Consider the following 14,224-nt stretch of genomic DNA (forward strand, 5'->3'; position numbering starts at 1 on the left):
AATGTAAGGCAACTGCTGCTGGATTTGCATAGTATTTTATAAAGACCATACAGATGCCTACAATATGTGTCTTTATAAAAATAAAACGGGTACCTTCTTGCTTGCTAAGCCTTGGCATCCAGATATAAATCTACCTTCAATGGGGTAATTCTATAACAGTGTGCCTACATATAGGTGTATATACACTTGAGGTACATACAAAATTTATATCAGCCGATATTCAGTCAGCGGAGTTTAGCATTTTACTTCTGCTGCCGGCAGTATTCCCATATATTCAATGCTGGGCCATGTCCGGGGCAGCATTGCATATCCAGTTTTAGGTTGGCTGCTAAAGCTTATGCAGTTAAGTGCAATATTCAGCCCTTGACCATGTAAAGTGAGTGGCTTAAAGATTATGCAGCCCAGTTTAAGCAGTTATGCAGTGAAGGGTTCAATATCAGCACTTAACCATGTAAGGGCCAGCTTTGCCCTTGGAACACCCACAAGTTAAGCCAGCTTCAGCACAGGCACTAACCATAAATATTCAGCAGTGCTACCAGTTAAGTGCTGCCAAATATCGGTGGTAGGCCACAGACACATGATTTAAGTGGGCAGGAACCTCTCTTGCCTGTTTTAATCATTTTGAATATTGTACAGATTATATTTTATAAGTTATGTGCAATAGTGTGGGTCCTGCCTACATTCTGCCCAGACTCTGCCTATGCACATGACCATCTGTAAAATATGCATTATGTATTATGAGATATGCACATATGTATTCACTGAATAGTGCTTAGGCAGAATTATGGCATTTACACTCTTATATGTGCACATCCACATGGATATGTGCACATAGACATGTATAATCATCATTCTGATCATTAATTACATAATCAGCACAGAAATGTTTGGGTCCACTTTATAGAATTACCTCAATGTGCCCAATAAAATCAGGACTGGATCAATCAAATCAGATCAAGCAGAAAAATATAGTTTGTGGTTTTGTCCTACCATATATGCCTGATCCAGGGCTTGTTTTCTGTAATCAAGTTCTTCCTCTAAGTAACCTTTCTGCTTACTGAACAAATCCTAGGAAATAAACAAGAGAACCATGAAAGCTGCTAGCACTGAATTTTCAGAGTCAAGGGGGAAAAACTGAGAGGCTTTGAAAATAAAGCATTAGGACTGGATCAGGATATCCTTCTCCTCCCTTCCTCCTCCTTCTCCTCCAGTGTATGAAAATCTCAGAGTAATTCACTTTTTGTACGTGGAGATAATAAACACTTTACTATCTATTTCTATGCTGAAATCATTATGATTTCTTTTAGCCTCTCTTTACCTCTAACGTTGAACAGCTGTTAAACCCATCCAAAAAACAAAAAGATTTTCCCAGGATAAATTTCTTGGGCTGAAACTTGCCCTCCACACAGAAGGAGAGAGGGATAGATTTAAGGAAGCAGAAACAAATATAGCCTGCTTATTTAAGAAGCTTAGATTTTCAAAAGCAAGGCATTTCCCCCTTGAAAATCAGCTTGCAGGTGCATGGGTCCAAAGCTCCCTGTGAATTAAAAATAAAAAAAAAATGCCCAATTCCCCCTACAGTTGTGGTGTGATCTTTTTTTCTCAGTTCAAAAAGCTTTATTTATTTAATATGAAGTATAAAAAAACACAACATATTACAAATAACAAGCAATCAAGATGTCACAGAGTACAAGGGATACAGAAAACAATGGTAAACTCGAGCAAACTGGAAAATCTCACGAGAAACAAGACATCTTGAGCATTGGTAAGCTGCTTAAAGACATACATAAGAGGATGGTGACAGGCAATATATTTGAGACTATTGTAATATAATTACAAGTTATTTAGAAACTTATTAATATCAGAGATGCAGAAGCACAAGAATCAGGCTGCCATTTCCAACAGGCTCCAAAGCGCCCCCAGTGGTGTGATCTTTTGACATCAAAAGAAACTGTACTCTGTTGCCTATAAATAAATAGCAAGCTTTTCATAATGTTTCCACTCTATTAAGATGGGGTGGCAGGGCTTTTAGACAACTGGTTGAGACAAAAAAATAAATAAAACAAAACCCTACTCTTCAAAAAAATACATAAAACCTATTTAACACGACCAGATCCCAAGCTTCACCTACTATACTATCTACTCCTTATCAAATCTAAAATGTTCAAATTATCCATTATGTATTACCTAATTCCATGACAATTCTCATGTAATCCACCTTGAACAGCAAGGTAATGGCGGAATAGAAATCACTAATGTAATGTAATGTAATTTGCTAGATGAAATGAAAAATAGGACAACCATTCCTGGTTTCAGAAATGCTTTGACATTTTATTTATTTTCTAGAAGAAGTGTTGATGTGTTTACTTATTTTAATTTGTATGTGTGAGGTTTGTAGTTTGTATTTATTTTTTTTTATATATTTGTAAAGCACCTTGAATGGCTTTTGACAAAAGAAGGGTATATAGATGTTACCCTCTATGTCGACATTCTCAGTTTTTGAGGCTTGATGTCCCAAGACTATGCCTCAGATTTATCTTTCCACTCTACCAGCTATTATTCAGAGCTCTCAGCAGATGAGTCTAATGAAATTCCTTCAGATACCTTTCATGAAAATTGAAGGTCAACCCCAAAAAGTCTGCCTTATAGAGACAAATGAGGCAAGCATTATCTATAAAGATGGAGTCTGACTCAAAATCTGATGCAGAACTCAGAGAGGCACTCGATTACAAACAGTGCCCTGCAAACTCCATAAAGGTTCCTCACCATAATTTAATAAAAGAAGCTTTATTGAAAAACTGAGAAGCTCTGCTTAATGTCCCAAACTGGACTTTCTATACTGAATACAGTCCTGGCTTTGATAAACTACAGCTGCAGCATCAATCTTTGGTTGTAGAGTTCGCTTTAAAGAAAGCAAACACTGCCAGACCTTATGTCAGTACTCCACCTGGGAGAGAAGGAAGAACTCTGGATAAGTTTAAACGCAGTGTGTTCCAAGTCTCTATGTTGGCAAATAGAATTTTAAACTACAATTTCCACATGGCATTTTACATGAAATACTTCATCCAGAAATTGTCAGATTATGACCGATACATACCATCGGAATACCTCTCTTCCTACCAGCATTTAATAAATGATCTCCTAGAAACCAGGAAGTACATGGTCTGTTCTACATTTGATGCTTTTGATATTACCTCATGAATCTCTGATCTAAATGCCAATGTTCAGGATCGTCTCTCCAACAGGAGATAATTTATTCAGAGACCGTATAGAAGAAAATTAAAAGACATACTGATCGCATGACTTATTTTCATCTAAATTGCATCGATTGCACAAAGATATTCCAATGCCTCTAGGCGCTCTACATACTACTCGATGCACGAATATCACCAGCCTTCTGCTTTTAACCGCACAATGACTCAATGGAGATCAGACAACAGAGGCAGCAGAAAACTTCTGCACAACCTCAGTCTAAACAGCAGCAGTCCTTTTTACTTCCTCCTAGAGAGCTTAGTCAGTATTTCTCAACCTCTGTCTCAGACTCTACCTATTGGAAATTGACCCATTTATTACCTTCAATGCTGGTTCCTTATAACATCAGATCGTTGGGTCCTTCAAGTAATGAATAAGGGCTATGCCCTCTGTTTGCAAAACAAGGCCGCCCAATCATCCTCCAAGAGTCTACTTTTCAACTCCCTCCTTCAACAAGAGTTTTCAGCCCTCTTTCAGTATAATGCCATAGAACAAATTCCTCTTCAAAAGAGAGGCCAAGGATTCTATTCCAGATATTTTCTCATACCGAAAAAGATCAGAGGTCTCCATCCAATCCTAGACCTCCAAGCTCTTAACAAATACTTGGTGAAGGAGAATGTGGTGAAATCAATTAGCTTTGTGGGGATTAAAAAAGGTTTGGCTAATTTCCTAACAGAGAAGTCCAAGGGCCATTATTGAAATAGCTTGGGGAAATCCACTGCTTATTCCTGGATAAGCAGCATTAAATCTGTTTTACATAGAAACATAGAAAATGACGGCAGAAAAGGGCCACGGCCCATCTAGTCTGCCCACACTAATGGCCCACCCCCTAACTACCTCCATGAAGAGATCCCATATGCCAATTCAAGTTTCAAGTTTTATTAAATTTGATAAATCGCTTATTTCATACTAAGCGAGTAACAATTTAAAAAATATGTTATACACAACCTTAAGAGGGGGTAAGAAGCCTCTAACAGACAGTACAGACGAACTGTGGAACACAGGGAAGGAGCAAAGGTGGGTAAAAGTTACAAATTGCAGTTTCTCAAAAGAGAGGAAAACGAAAAACTAGTAGGGGGAAAAAACGTTAGGATTGGGGTTAAAAAAAATTGTTCTAAAAAGTTGTTCTAAAAAAAAAAATAAATAAATAATTTTTTTTTTTTTAATGCTGTTGAACTAATTTTAAAAAATATATTTTAAATATTATAAGAAGCTTTAAAAAGGAATGTTTTTAGGTTGGTTTTAAATAAGTTCAGGTCTTTAATTTCTCTGATGTATAAAGGGAGAGTATTCCAGATAAGAGGGGCCATCACTGAAAATATTTCGTGATGTCTGGTTCAGATGATCTTCAAAGACGGAACCGTAAGTAGCCCTTGTGTTGTGACTCGAGTTATATGGGATTAACAATCGGTCTATGAATTGAGGTTCATTGTTGGATAAAGTTTTAAATGTTAGAAGTGATATTTTGTAGTTTATTCGTTGGTTGATGGGAAGCCAATGTGAGTCTATTAAAGTCAATCCCATCTTTTCTTAAAATCTGGCATGCTGCTGGTCTCAATTACCTGTTGTGGAAGATTATTTCAGCGGTCAACCACCCTTTTGGTGAAGAAATATTTTCTGGTGTTGCCATGAAATTCCCCACCCCTGATTTTCAAAGGATGCCCTCTTGTTGCCGTGGGTCCTTTATGGAAAAAGAGATCCTCTTCCACCTTGTGATCTAGCTAGGTACTTGGGACCTAGGTTGGCCACTTTTGGAAACAGGATACTGGGCTTGATGGACCTTCAGTCTGTTCCAGTATGGCAATTCTTATGTTCTTAAGTTTTGCAGTCTCACTGGGAACCCTCCTACCACTATTAGAGAAGAACAACTGCCTCTGTTTTCTAGAACTCAAAAAAGCATACACTCATATTCTACTACTACTACTATTTATAATTTCTCTAGCACTGAAAAGTGTATGTAGTACTATATTCCCATTATTTCCTATATATTTCCATTCTACCCACTCATAGGAAATACCTTTGATTTCAACTGAGAACACGCCACTTTCAATACAAAGTACTCCCATTTGGGCTAACATCACCACCAAGAGTATTCACGAAATGTTTAGCAGTAATAGCGGCAGTACTCCACTCTTATGATTTTCATGTGTTCCCTTACCTAGATGACTGATTGATTCCCATATCTTAGCAGGCTCAAAAAGCCATGAATGCAAATGTTCATCTTTTGGAACTTCTGGGATTTGCAGTCAATTACAAGAAATCCCATCCTGAACCTACTCAATCTTTAGAGTTCATTGGAGCCCTCATGGACAAAACTCAAACTCATGCCTATCTTCCTCAACAGTGACTAGAGGCTTTAATTCAAATCTGCCAAGAAGTCTCTTTTCATCCACATATTACTGAACGTTAAATGCTAAGACTTCTCTGTCAAATGGCCTGTTCAGTGCTCATGACTCCAGTTGCCCACTTACATCACAGAGAAACTCAATGGGCAATCTCGTCCCAATTGTCTTAAGCTACTGGGTTATTATCTCAACAAATAACAGTGACTTTACAATTCCAGCAGTCTCTTCTATTGTAGTTACCACCCAACAATCTCTCCAGGGGCCTCCTATTTCAAACATCACCCCATCAGATGGTTCTGACAACCAATGCCTATATGCTTAGATAGAGAGCCCACCTAGATTGTCTTCATACCCTAGGCTCTTGGACTCTTTTCAAGAAAGCTCTCCATATAATCTCCTCAAGCTTCAAGCAATTTGAAATGCACTATGGACTTTTCAGGATTGAATTATCAACCAGATAGCCCTCAATCGCACAGACAATCAAGTAGCCATGTATTACATGAATAAACAAGGGGGTACAGGCTCTTTCCTTCTTTGTAAGGAAGCCATCCACACCTGGTCCTGGGAAATCACTCACAACATTTTCCTGAAGGTAGTCAACCTAGTAGGAAAATAGAATGTCTTGGCAGACAAGAGCAGAATCCTACAACCACACGAGTGGACACTCAACTCCAGCACTCTACATCAGATCTTTGTGAATTGGGGAACACCAGAAGTGGATCTCTTTGCTTCCCCCTTCAATCACAAGCTTCCACTCTTCTGTTCCACTCTACCCTCCAAATCATCTGGAATCAGATGCATTTCTCCTCAAGTTGTAAGACATATTCCTTTATGCTTTTCCTTCAAATCCTTTACATGGGAAGACTACTCAAACTTCACCAGGAACATGCCACCATGATCATTTTAGCTCCTCAGTGACCACGTCAAACATGGTCTCCTCCTTCTACAACTCAACAGAAAGGAACCATCAATCTTTCCAACATTGCTGACACAGACATATCATCTTCACTGCTTATAACAGACACCACCAGGTGAATATTGGTTACAGAGGAGTGTCTTTTTTTTTTTTTGGGGGGGGTATGAACCACTAAATAGCATATAGAAACTCTTCCTTTACTTTTTTTGGTCTTTTATTTATTGTGAGTAGTAATTATAATGCACCTTTTTTTACTCATGATATTCATTGTATCCTTTTAGATCAGGGATCTCAAAGTCCCTCCTCGAGGGCCGCAGTCCAGTCGGGTTTTCAGGATTTCCCCAATGAATAAGCATTGAAAGCAGTGCATACACATAGATCTCATGCATATTCATTGGGGAAATGTTGAAAACCCGACTGGATTGCGGCCCTCGAGGAAGGACTTTGAGACCCCTGTTTTAGATACACTACGTCATATTAATTCAAATTATCTTTACTGTTTTCCATAACATAACCATATTGGGTTTTTAATTAACTGCATTTTTTATTGTTTCTATTGTTGTATTGGGCTTTAATTATTTTTTTTCTGAATGAATGTATAAATATTTATTTAAAAAATTTATCCCTGGATCAGGTCATTTATTTGTTCCTACATTTATATGGTTTTGAACAATTTGTTAGTCTCGCTATCTTTTTTTCTTTTTGTTAAATGGCTATTGACTATTGGCATATATTTTTTCCCTCTGATCGCAAGTCCACCGAATATGAAACCACACTTCAGGAATGCAGTATTTTCAAACCAGTTCCACAGAAATAAACATAGTTCTAGCATTTGGGACACACACACAATGTATGTTCCTAACAGCCATGTTTGAGCAGCTTACCTTTTCATTCTCTAAGTCTATCATCTTCTGCGTTAGTGCTGCTTCCATGCCCTCAATCTGTTTCAGCCACTATAAAAGAAGAATGCAGGAAGATGAAACTCCAGCCTGAAAATAAGCGTTTTCATATATCTGATTGCTAATCACTGGGCTATGCCGTACATGGAGGAAACATTTCGGCCCTGATTCTGTAAAATGATGCCTGATATCAGGAGCCTAGATCAGCCTGCCTAGCTGATCTAGGTGTCTAACTTCGAGTCCTTTTTATCAAGCTGCGCTAAAGGTTTTTAGCATGAGCTGTCACGGTAAATGCTCTGATACTCATAGAATTCCTATGAGCTTCAGAGCACTTACCTTGCTGGCCCACAATAAAAACCTCTATCACAGCTTGATAAAAGGGGGGAAGGGAGAGCGGGGTAAATTATATTAAAAGTCTTAATTGGTGAAGTTAATTGAAAATTACAATCAAAAAAGCAATTAAATTGCAATTAATTAGATGGCAGCTGCCTAACTTGGTAGGTGCCTACTATTTCTATTCTATTCATTCAATTTTCTAGGTGTCAGGTCAAAAGCGCGCCGAGACAAAGGCGCGCACAGACAATTGAGCGCAGTGCGGAGGCGCGCGCCGCAGAAAATTACTGTTTTTACGGCTTCGACAGGGGGGCGTGGGGGGGAACCCCCCACTTTACTTAATAGAGATCGCGCTGCGTTGTGGGGGCATTGTAACCCCCCACATTTTACTGAAAATTTCACTTTTTCCCTGTTTTTAGGGAAAAAGTTAAGTTTACAGTAAAATGTGGAGGGTTACAACCCCCCAAATCCCCCACAACGCCGGCGCGATCTCTATTAAGTAAACTGGGGGGGCTCCCCAACAAAACCCCCCGTCAGAGCCCCTAAAAACTGTAATTTTCTTCGGCGCGCGCCTCCATCTTGCGCTCAGTTGTCGGCGCGCGCCTTTGTCTTTCGCGGGGTTGTCTATGAACCAATTTTCTATACCGTTCTCCCAGGAGAGCTCAGAACAGTTTACATGAATTTATTCAGGTAATCAAGCATTCTTCCCTGTCTGTCCCGGCGGGCTCACAATCTATCTAATGCACCTGGAGCAATAGGGGGGGATTAAGCGACTTGCCCAGGGTCACAAGGAGCAGTACGAGTTTGAACCCACAACCCCAGGGAGATGAGGCTGTAGCTTTTAACCACTGCGCCACACTCCAAGGCGCCTACCAGAAAGTTGGCAGAGTTAGGGGTGGATCGTGGGCATATTTTGACTTAGACTCCTAACTCAGACGCACTCATTTAGGCCAAGAAAACTCTGGCATAGAATGTGCCTAAATTTTCAACGCCTACTGGTGGCTAAGACCACTTTTAAGCACTGCTAGGTGCGATTCTATAAACGGCACCTAACTTGTGATGGACATTTGTGCTCCTCGACGCCAACATGTTAAAGCACCGTTTAATAGAATCAGGAGCTTAGAGCCCACTATTCAAAGGATTTATGCTCCTAAGCTACAGCCTTATGCTCATAAATGGGCCTCTTTGAAAGTTTACTAGGGTGGTTGGTAACAGGGGTGCATATAGGGAAAGGAAAAGAAGTTAGGATCTTAGGACTGTTTTTCAGCTCCAGGCTAAGTTTTTCTGAAAACACTGCACAACAAAGTTTTTGCTTCCTGAACACTGCTGGGTGTTTCTTATAGAATTTTGGGTGCTGATCATGAATATTACATCAAAAATTACCCATCACGTACCATTTCAGAGAAATCTTCAATTTTGTCGTGATTTTTTCTTATATTTGGATGCAAACAATTTTTTCTCCCATAAGTGTCTTATCAACCAGGTATAACTGGAATATCTGTGGAGACCTCAAAGTCGTTGCTCTGTTACTAGGACTGCAGCTTGGCTATACAAAGTACTGCTGTTTCATCTGCGAATGGGACAGCCGAGACAGAGAGTCGCACTATTCTAGAAAGAACTGGCCACTCCGTAAAAAGTTAGTTCCAGGACAGAAAAATGTAGCACATGAATCGCTTGTTGACCCGACAAAGATATTTTTGCCTCCTCTTCACATTAAACTGGGACTCATGAAGAATTTTGTGAAAGCAATGAACAAGGAAGGGGAAGGTTTTCGTTATTTAAGACAGAAGTTCCCAAGAATAACTGATGCCAAGATCAAAGAGGGTATTTTTGTTGGCCCCCAGATCAGACATGTTATGAGTGACAAGCGATTTGAAGATCTGTTAGTTGGGCCGGAAAAAATTGGCTGGAAAGCCTTGAAAGACGTTGTTGACAATTTTCTGGGCAATTACAGAGCCCCAAACTACATTCAGCTGGTAGACAAACTTCTCAAAGCATACAAGAGAATGAAGTGCAATATGTCACTCAAGATTCATTTCCTCCATTCACACTTGGACTTCTTCCCCGCAAATCTCGGTGCTGTGAGTGACGAGCACGGTGAAAGGTTTCATCAAGACATAGCTACGATGGAGAAACGATACCAGGGCAATTGGAATCCGTCAATGCTTGCCGACTATTGTTGGATGCTACAACGTGATGCACCAGACACTGAATATAAAAGAAACTCGGGAGCAAAACACTTTTAATTCTGTTTCATTTAGTCGCTTGTGCGAAACGTAAACTTGACTATATATTTTATTGTCAGTAAACATAAAAATGTCTATTTCTCATAGTTCTTACGTGATGCAGTAAAACCAAAACCATATTTGAGCATACCAAGTTGGTACCTGTCATAATCACCAAAAACTTTTCAGGAATCAAGACTTAACCAAAAAATTGTTGTGCAGTGAAATAGGGCACAAATTTAGGAGCCTAAACCCCCTCTTTTACAAAAGCCAGCAGCGCAGGCCAGCATGATAATTGCTCTGATGCCCAAGGGAATTGAATGGGCATCAAAGAATTTGCTGTGTGGCACTCAGATATGTGGCTTTGAAAAAGGGGGCCTAAATTAGGATCATAAATTTAGGAGTTCAGGTTTTTTTTTTTTCCAATTCTTTATTCATTTTTATATCTCATAACAAGTATACAATAAACATTCAATATTCATACAATTCACACAATATTAAATCCTATATTATCCCCCCCTTCCCTTCCACACATATTAACATTTTATTTGAATCTTACACATTATACCCTCCCAATCCTATATCATATTATTCTTTCTATAAAAAGGTGTCTAATCATTCGAATATTCAATGATTAGCCCCCAAATTTTTTTAAATTATTATAATTTCCTTTTTGTATAGCAAGAACTCATTCCATTTTATACATATAACATATAGAATTCCACCAAAAGGTATAGTTAAGTCTTGTATAATCTTTCCAATTTCTAGTTATATTCTGAATGGCAACCCCTGTCATAATCATTAGCAATTTATTATTATTTGCTGAAATTTGGCTCTTTGCTCTCATCGATGTTCCAAACAAAATTGTATCATAGGACAGGGGAGTTCAGGTTTTTTAAAAATTAAATATATATAGATATAAGCATCCATATGATATCATTGTGTCACATCCGTGTATATTCAGAGGCCCTCCAGATGTGGTCCAGGCTCAGGGAAGAAAAGATGAGGTTTGTGTGGGAGCAGGGCTAGGGCAGAACAGGATGCACACCATCCCTGCTCAGCAGCCCTTGGAAAATCATCCCTTGGTCCAGGTAGCCAAAACGCTCTCGATGACACCATCCACGTAGCCACACATTCGTCTCCAGGATGCGAGCTTGTCTGCCCTGGCATCATGTTCCAGAACGTCTTACGAAGGAATCAACCTTTCCCAGTGAACAGATTCATAAAGGGATACAATTCCATATAGGTCTATTTTCAGATGAAATATAAGCATGGATGTGCTCTGATTACATGACCCCCCAAAGATCTAGATCAACAGCTCACAAATGGCTGGGCACAAATGTGCCTCTGTTCCATGGCAGGTGTAAACATGTGTTGTACTCTGCATGCATTTCAATGTATTTTATAAAGTGTGCATGTATGTACAATGCAGCTTTACCTCAGCCTGGGAACACCAAAATACAGATCATGTAAAAATGCTGCTTGGTTGCTGTCATGCAAAAAAAAAAAAAGCTTTACAGTATAAAATAATCTCTCCCAGCAACTGCACCAGTATGTAGATTTAGTAGTTATTTGCACAGGCCTGGTGACCTGTGCTCCTCTTATATAAGTGTCCTACTTCAAGAAAGCTAATGAAGCAATAGAGAACTCTCAAGGGCTTCCAAGGCTGTCAACAACTCTCCAAGCTACCGTAACTAAGATGCTACTGGAAACCAGGCAACAAATTTATCCACTGTGCTGCGGATGCTGCTTTGAAATTAACTTTTAGTTCCACAAAGAACAGTTTTAGCTTCCATTACAACCCCACCCACCCCTACACACACTAAACTGATGTTTGTAATAGATGCTTGATGCTGGAACACTCCAAACTTCAGTTTATTTCTCTTACAACTGAGGAGGATCCTATGACTTTGAAAGCATAAGAGATTTTTCCTTTAAAAATATGCTATTTTCTTTTGTAATTTTGTATTGCATTTCCCTCTTGTGATGCCTTCTAAAGCTGTTACTTTAGCAAGCAGTTATCCCAGTAAGCTTTTGATGCATGCCTGCATAGAAGTGAGAGTGGTTATTTTTCTGCAGCTTATTCTATTAGCAAGTATTAGTTGAAGAGTTTGCATTTAGCTCAGGCTGAAAACTATGTGCTATGAAGTCCAAACAAGTTTCATTTCTCTAACATCGTACACTCAAGAGTAGATTTAGCTATATGTCTTTCATTCAAATGTTATCGAAGAGATTAAAAGCAGTTTAATGGTACGGTACATTCATTTTACTGTAAACTTGTTCTCTTGCCTGACAGTATTTCAGTGGGGTCCTAGGAGATTATCTACATCCTTTGTTAGGTGAGCCCCAGGTGTCTCCTACTTTTCTACAGATGGTGCCTGGGAAACTTGAATGGTAAGCTCCTTCATCTCATCAAGCCTTTACATTCCTGCAGGTTTGTTCCAGCAGGGAAGGCCTGGGGGAAATGCCACCATTCCTGATCCTCAAGTCAGGCTTTTGTGTCCTGTGAATGCTGCTGGTTGACTCCTGATTTAGAGGAATCTAGACAAGTCTGAAGTTGGCGGCTTTCTAAATGTCATGCTCTATGCCCCTATGATTGCAGACAGTAGGAAAATGTAGCCTTTTCTTTGGAGCCTCCTACAGCCAAAGGTCCTCTTACTGTTTTCTATCAGCACAATTGTTAATCTAGCCTTGCCTCTGGGAATTCCCATCTATAGCCTTCATGCCAAAGTGTCCTAATTAAAGAGAGGCTGAAGAGTATGAAAAAAGAAGGATAAAGCGGCTTCATGTGTAATAATGTGGATAGCCACAAAGCGAGGCAGTGATTACAGGGTAGTAGAATCAAAATAAATGTATTATGTCCAGTGGTAGGTGGCACAAGTAACTTGAGACAACACAGCAGTGTTATGGCAAAGAAAAGCCTGCATCAGGGGTCACGTGCAAACTAAAGGGATATTGGCTTTTCTGAGAAGTAAGCCCATCTGGGCAGCAGCAGATGGGCACTGTTGAAGGCGGAGGATTGCATTTGATGCAACATCAAATTTATAACTGCATAGAAGAAAGGCCGGTAATCTACTTCTGTATTCTGCCACAAAAACTTGATATCATCATCAAGTTGCTAGGACTCGAACACAAGTCGATGGCATCTAACAAGCTTGAGATTAGATTTGGTCAAACTCAAATCCAGAAGTTTTTGAAAAGTAGATTATTATCTACTGTTGTACTATAAGTTAGTCACTATTTGATGTGTTCATTAACTAAACGCCATTTACAAATTTGCCACAATTAAATATTTCTCTAGCAAAGGTAGAAACCATTTCTATTTTTGTTGTGTCCTCTTTGACTTCGCAAATATTGTAACCTTAATTCCGTGAACAAATAGGTAGCACATCTAAAACAAATTAATATCATTTAGCTCACACTTTTTCAACTGCAGTTCAAAGTGGGTTACACTTAGATACAATAGATATTAGATATCATTCTGCAATTACATTTGTTGCCAGAAGATGTGGTTAAGGCAGTTAGCATGACTAGGTTTAAACAGTATTTAGACACGTTCCTTGAGTAAAAGTCTATAATCTAAAGCAAACCAAAAGAACTGTGGAATCCGATGTTCCTGACTGAGACTTTTACTAAAGTAGAAAAGTCAATAAAATATCCACAACTTGGAATAAAGGACCCAACACGGTCCTTGTTTCGACCCAAGTGTCTTCCTCAGGGGTCCTAGGGATATAAAGGGTATGTTGGAATATGTATAAGGATTAAAATGTGATTTATAATAGAGATAGCTTTGGATTTTGGTTTAACTGTGAAATATACAGGTCAACTTTTCTGGTAAAAGTCTATAAATCATAATTATCTATATAGGCTTGTGAAAGTCACCTCTTATTTATGGATATGAATAAGAAATGGATCTACTTCAAGGACTTGTGTCATGGATTAGCCACTAATCTTCCAATAGTAAGTCATAGACCAATATCCTTAATGTGTATGGACTTTTGCTGGATCACGTCTATCTAATCTAATCTTCATTTTATATACCGAATCTACTCCCTAAGGAGCTTGACTCAGTTTACAGTTCGTTAAAAAAATGAAACATAACAAATAAAAACTGTGGGATAAAAACAGGAATTGGTTAGATTAGATGGATGGAAAAAGTTAGAAAAAAGTATACTGAATTGCTTAAAATTACTATACGACAGCTAAAATCAGATTAACTATTGTGAAAACAACCAGGTTTTAAAATTTTTTAGA

General features: G+C 38.9%; 1 protein-coding gene across 11 annotated transcripts in view; it reads right to left on the reverse strand.

The window, feature by feature from the left end:
* Positions 1–14,224, reverse strand: part of JAKMIP1 (janus kinase and microtubule interacting protein 1) — a 341,711-nt gene that overhangs the window by 36,501 nt on the left and 290,986 nt on the right. For all 11 annotated transcript variants that reach the window (XM_033949625.1, XM_033949576.1, XM_033949596.1 and 8 more), the window contains 2 exons: positions 7,398–7,466; positions 991–1,068 (listed from right to left, as the gene is read on the reverse strand). In XM_033949625.1, the coding sequence (XP_033805516.1) occupies positions 991–1,068; positions 7,398–7,466 (147 nt within the window). The remainder of the gene's footprint in view (positions 1–990; positions 1,069–7,397; positions 7,467–14,224) is intronic.

The sequence above is a fragment of the Geotrypetes seraphini genome, chromosome 1 (genome assembly GCF_902459505.1).
Source record: "Geotrypetes seraphini chromosome 1, aGeoSer1.1, whole genome shotgun sequence".
Classification (NCBI taxonomy): domain Eukaryota; kingdom Metazoa; phylum Chordata; class Amphibia; order Gymnophiona; family Dermophiidae; genus Geotrypetes; species Geotrypetes seraphini.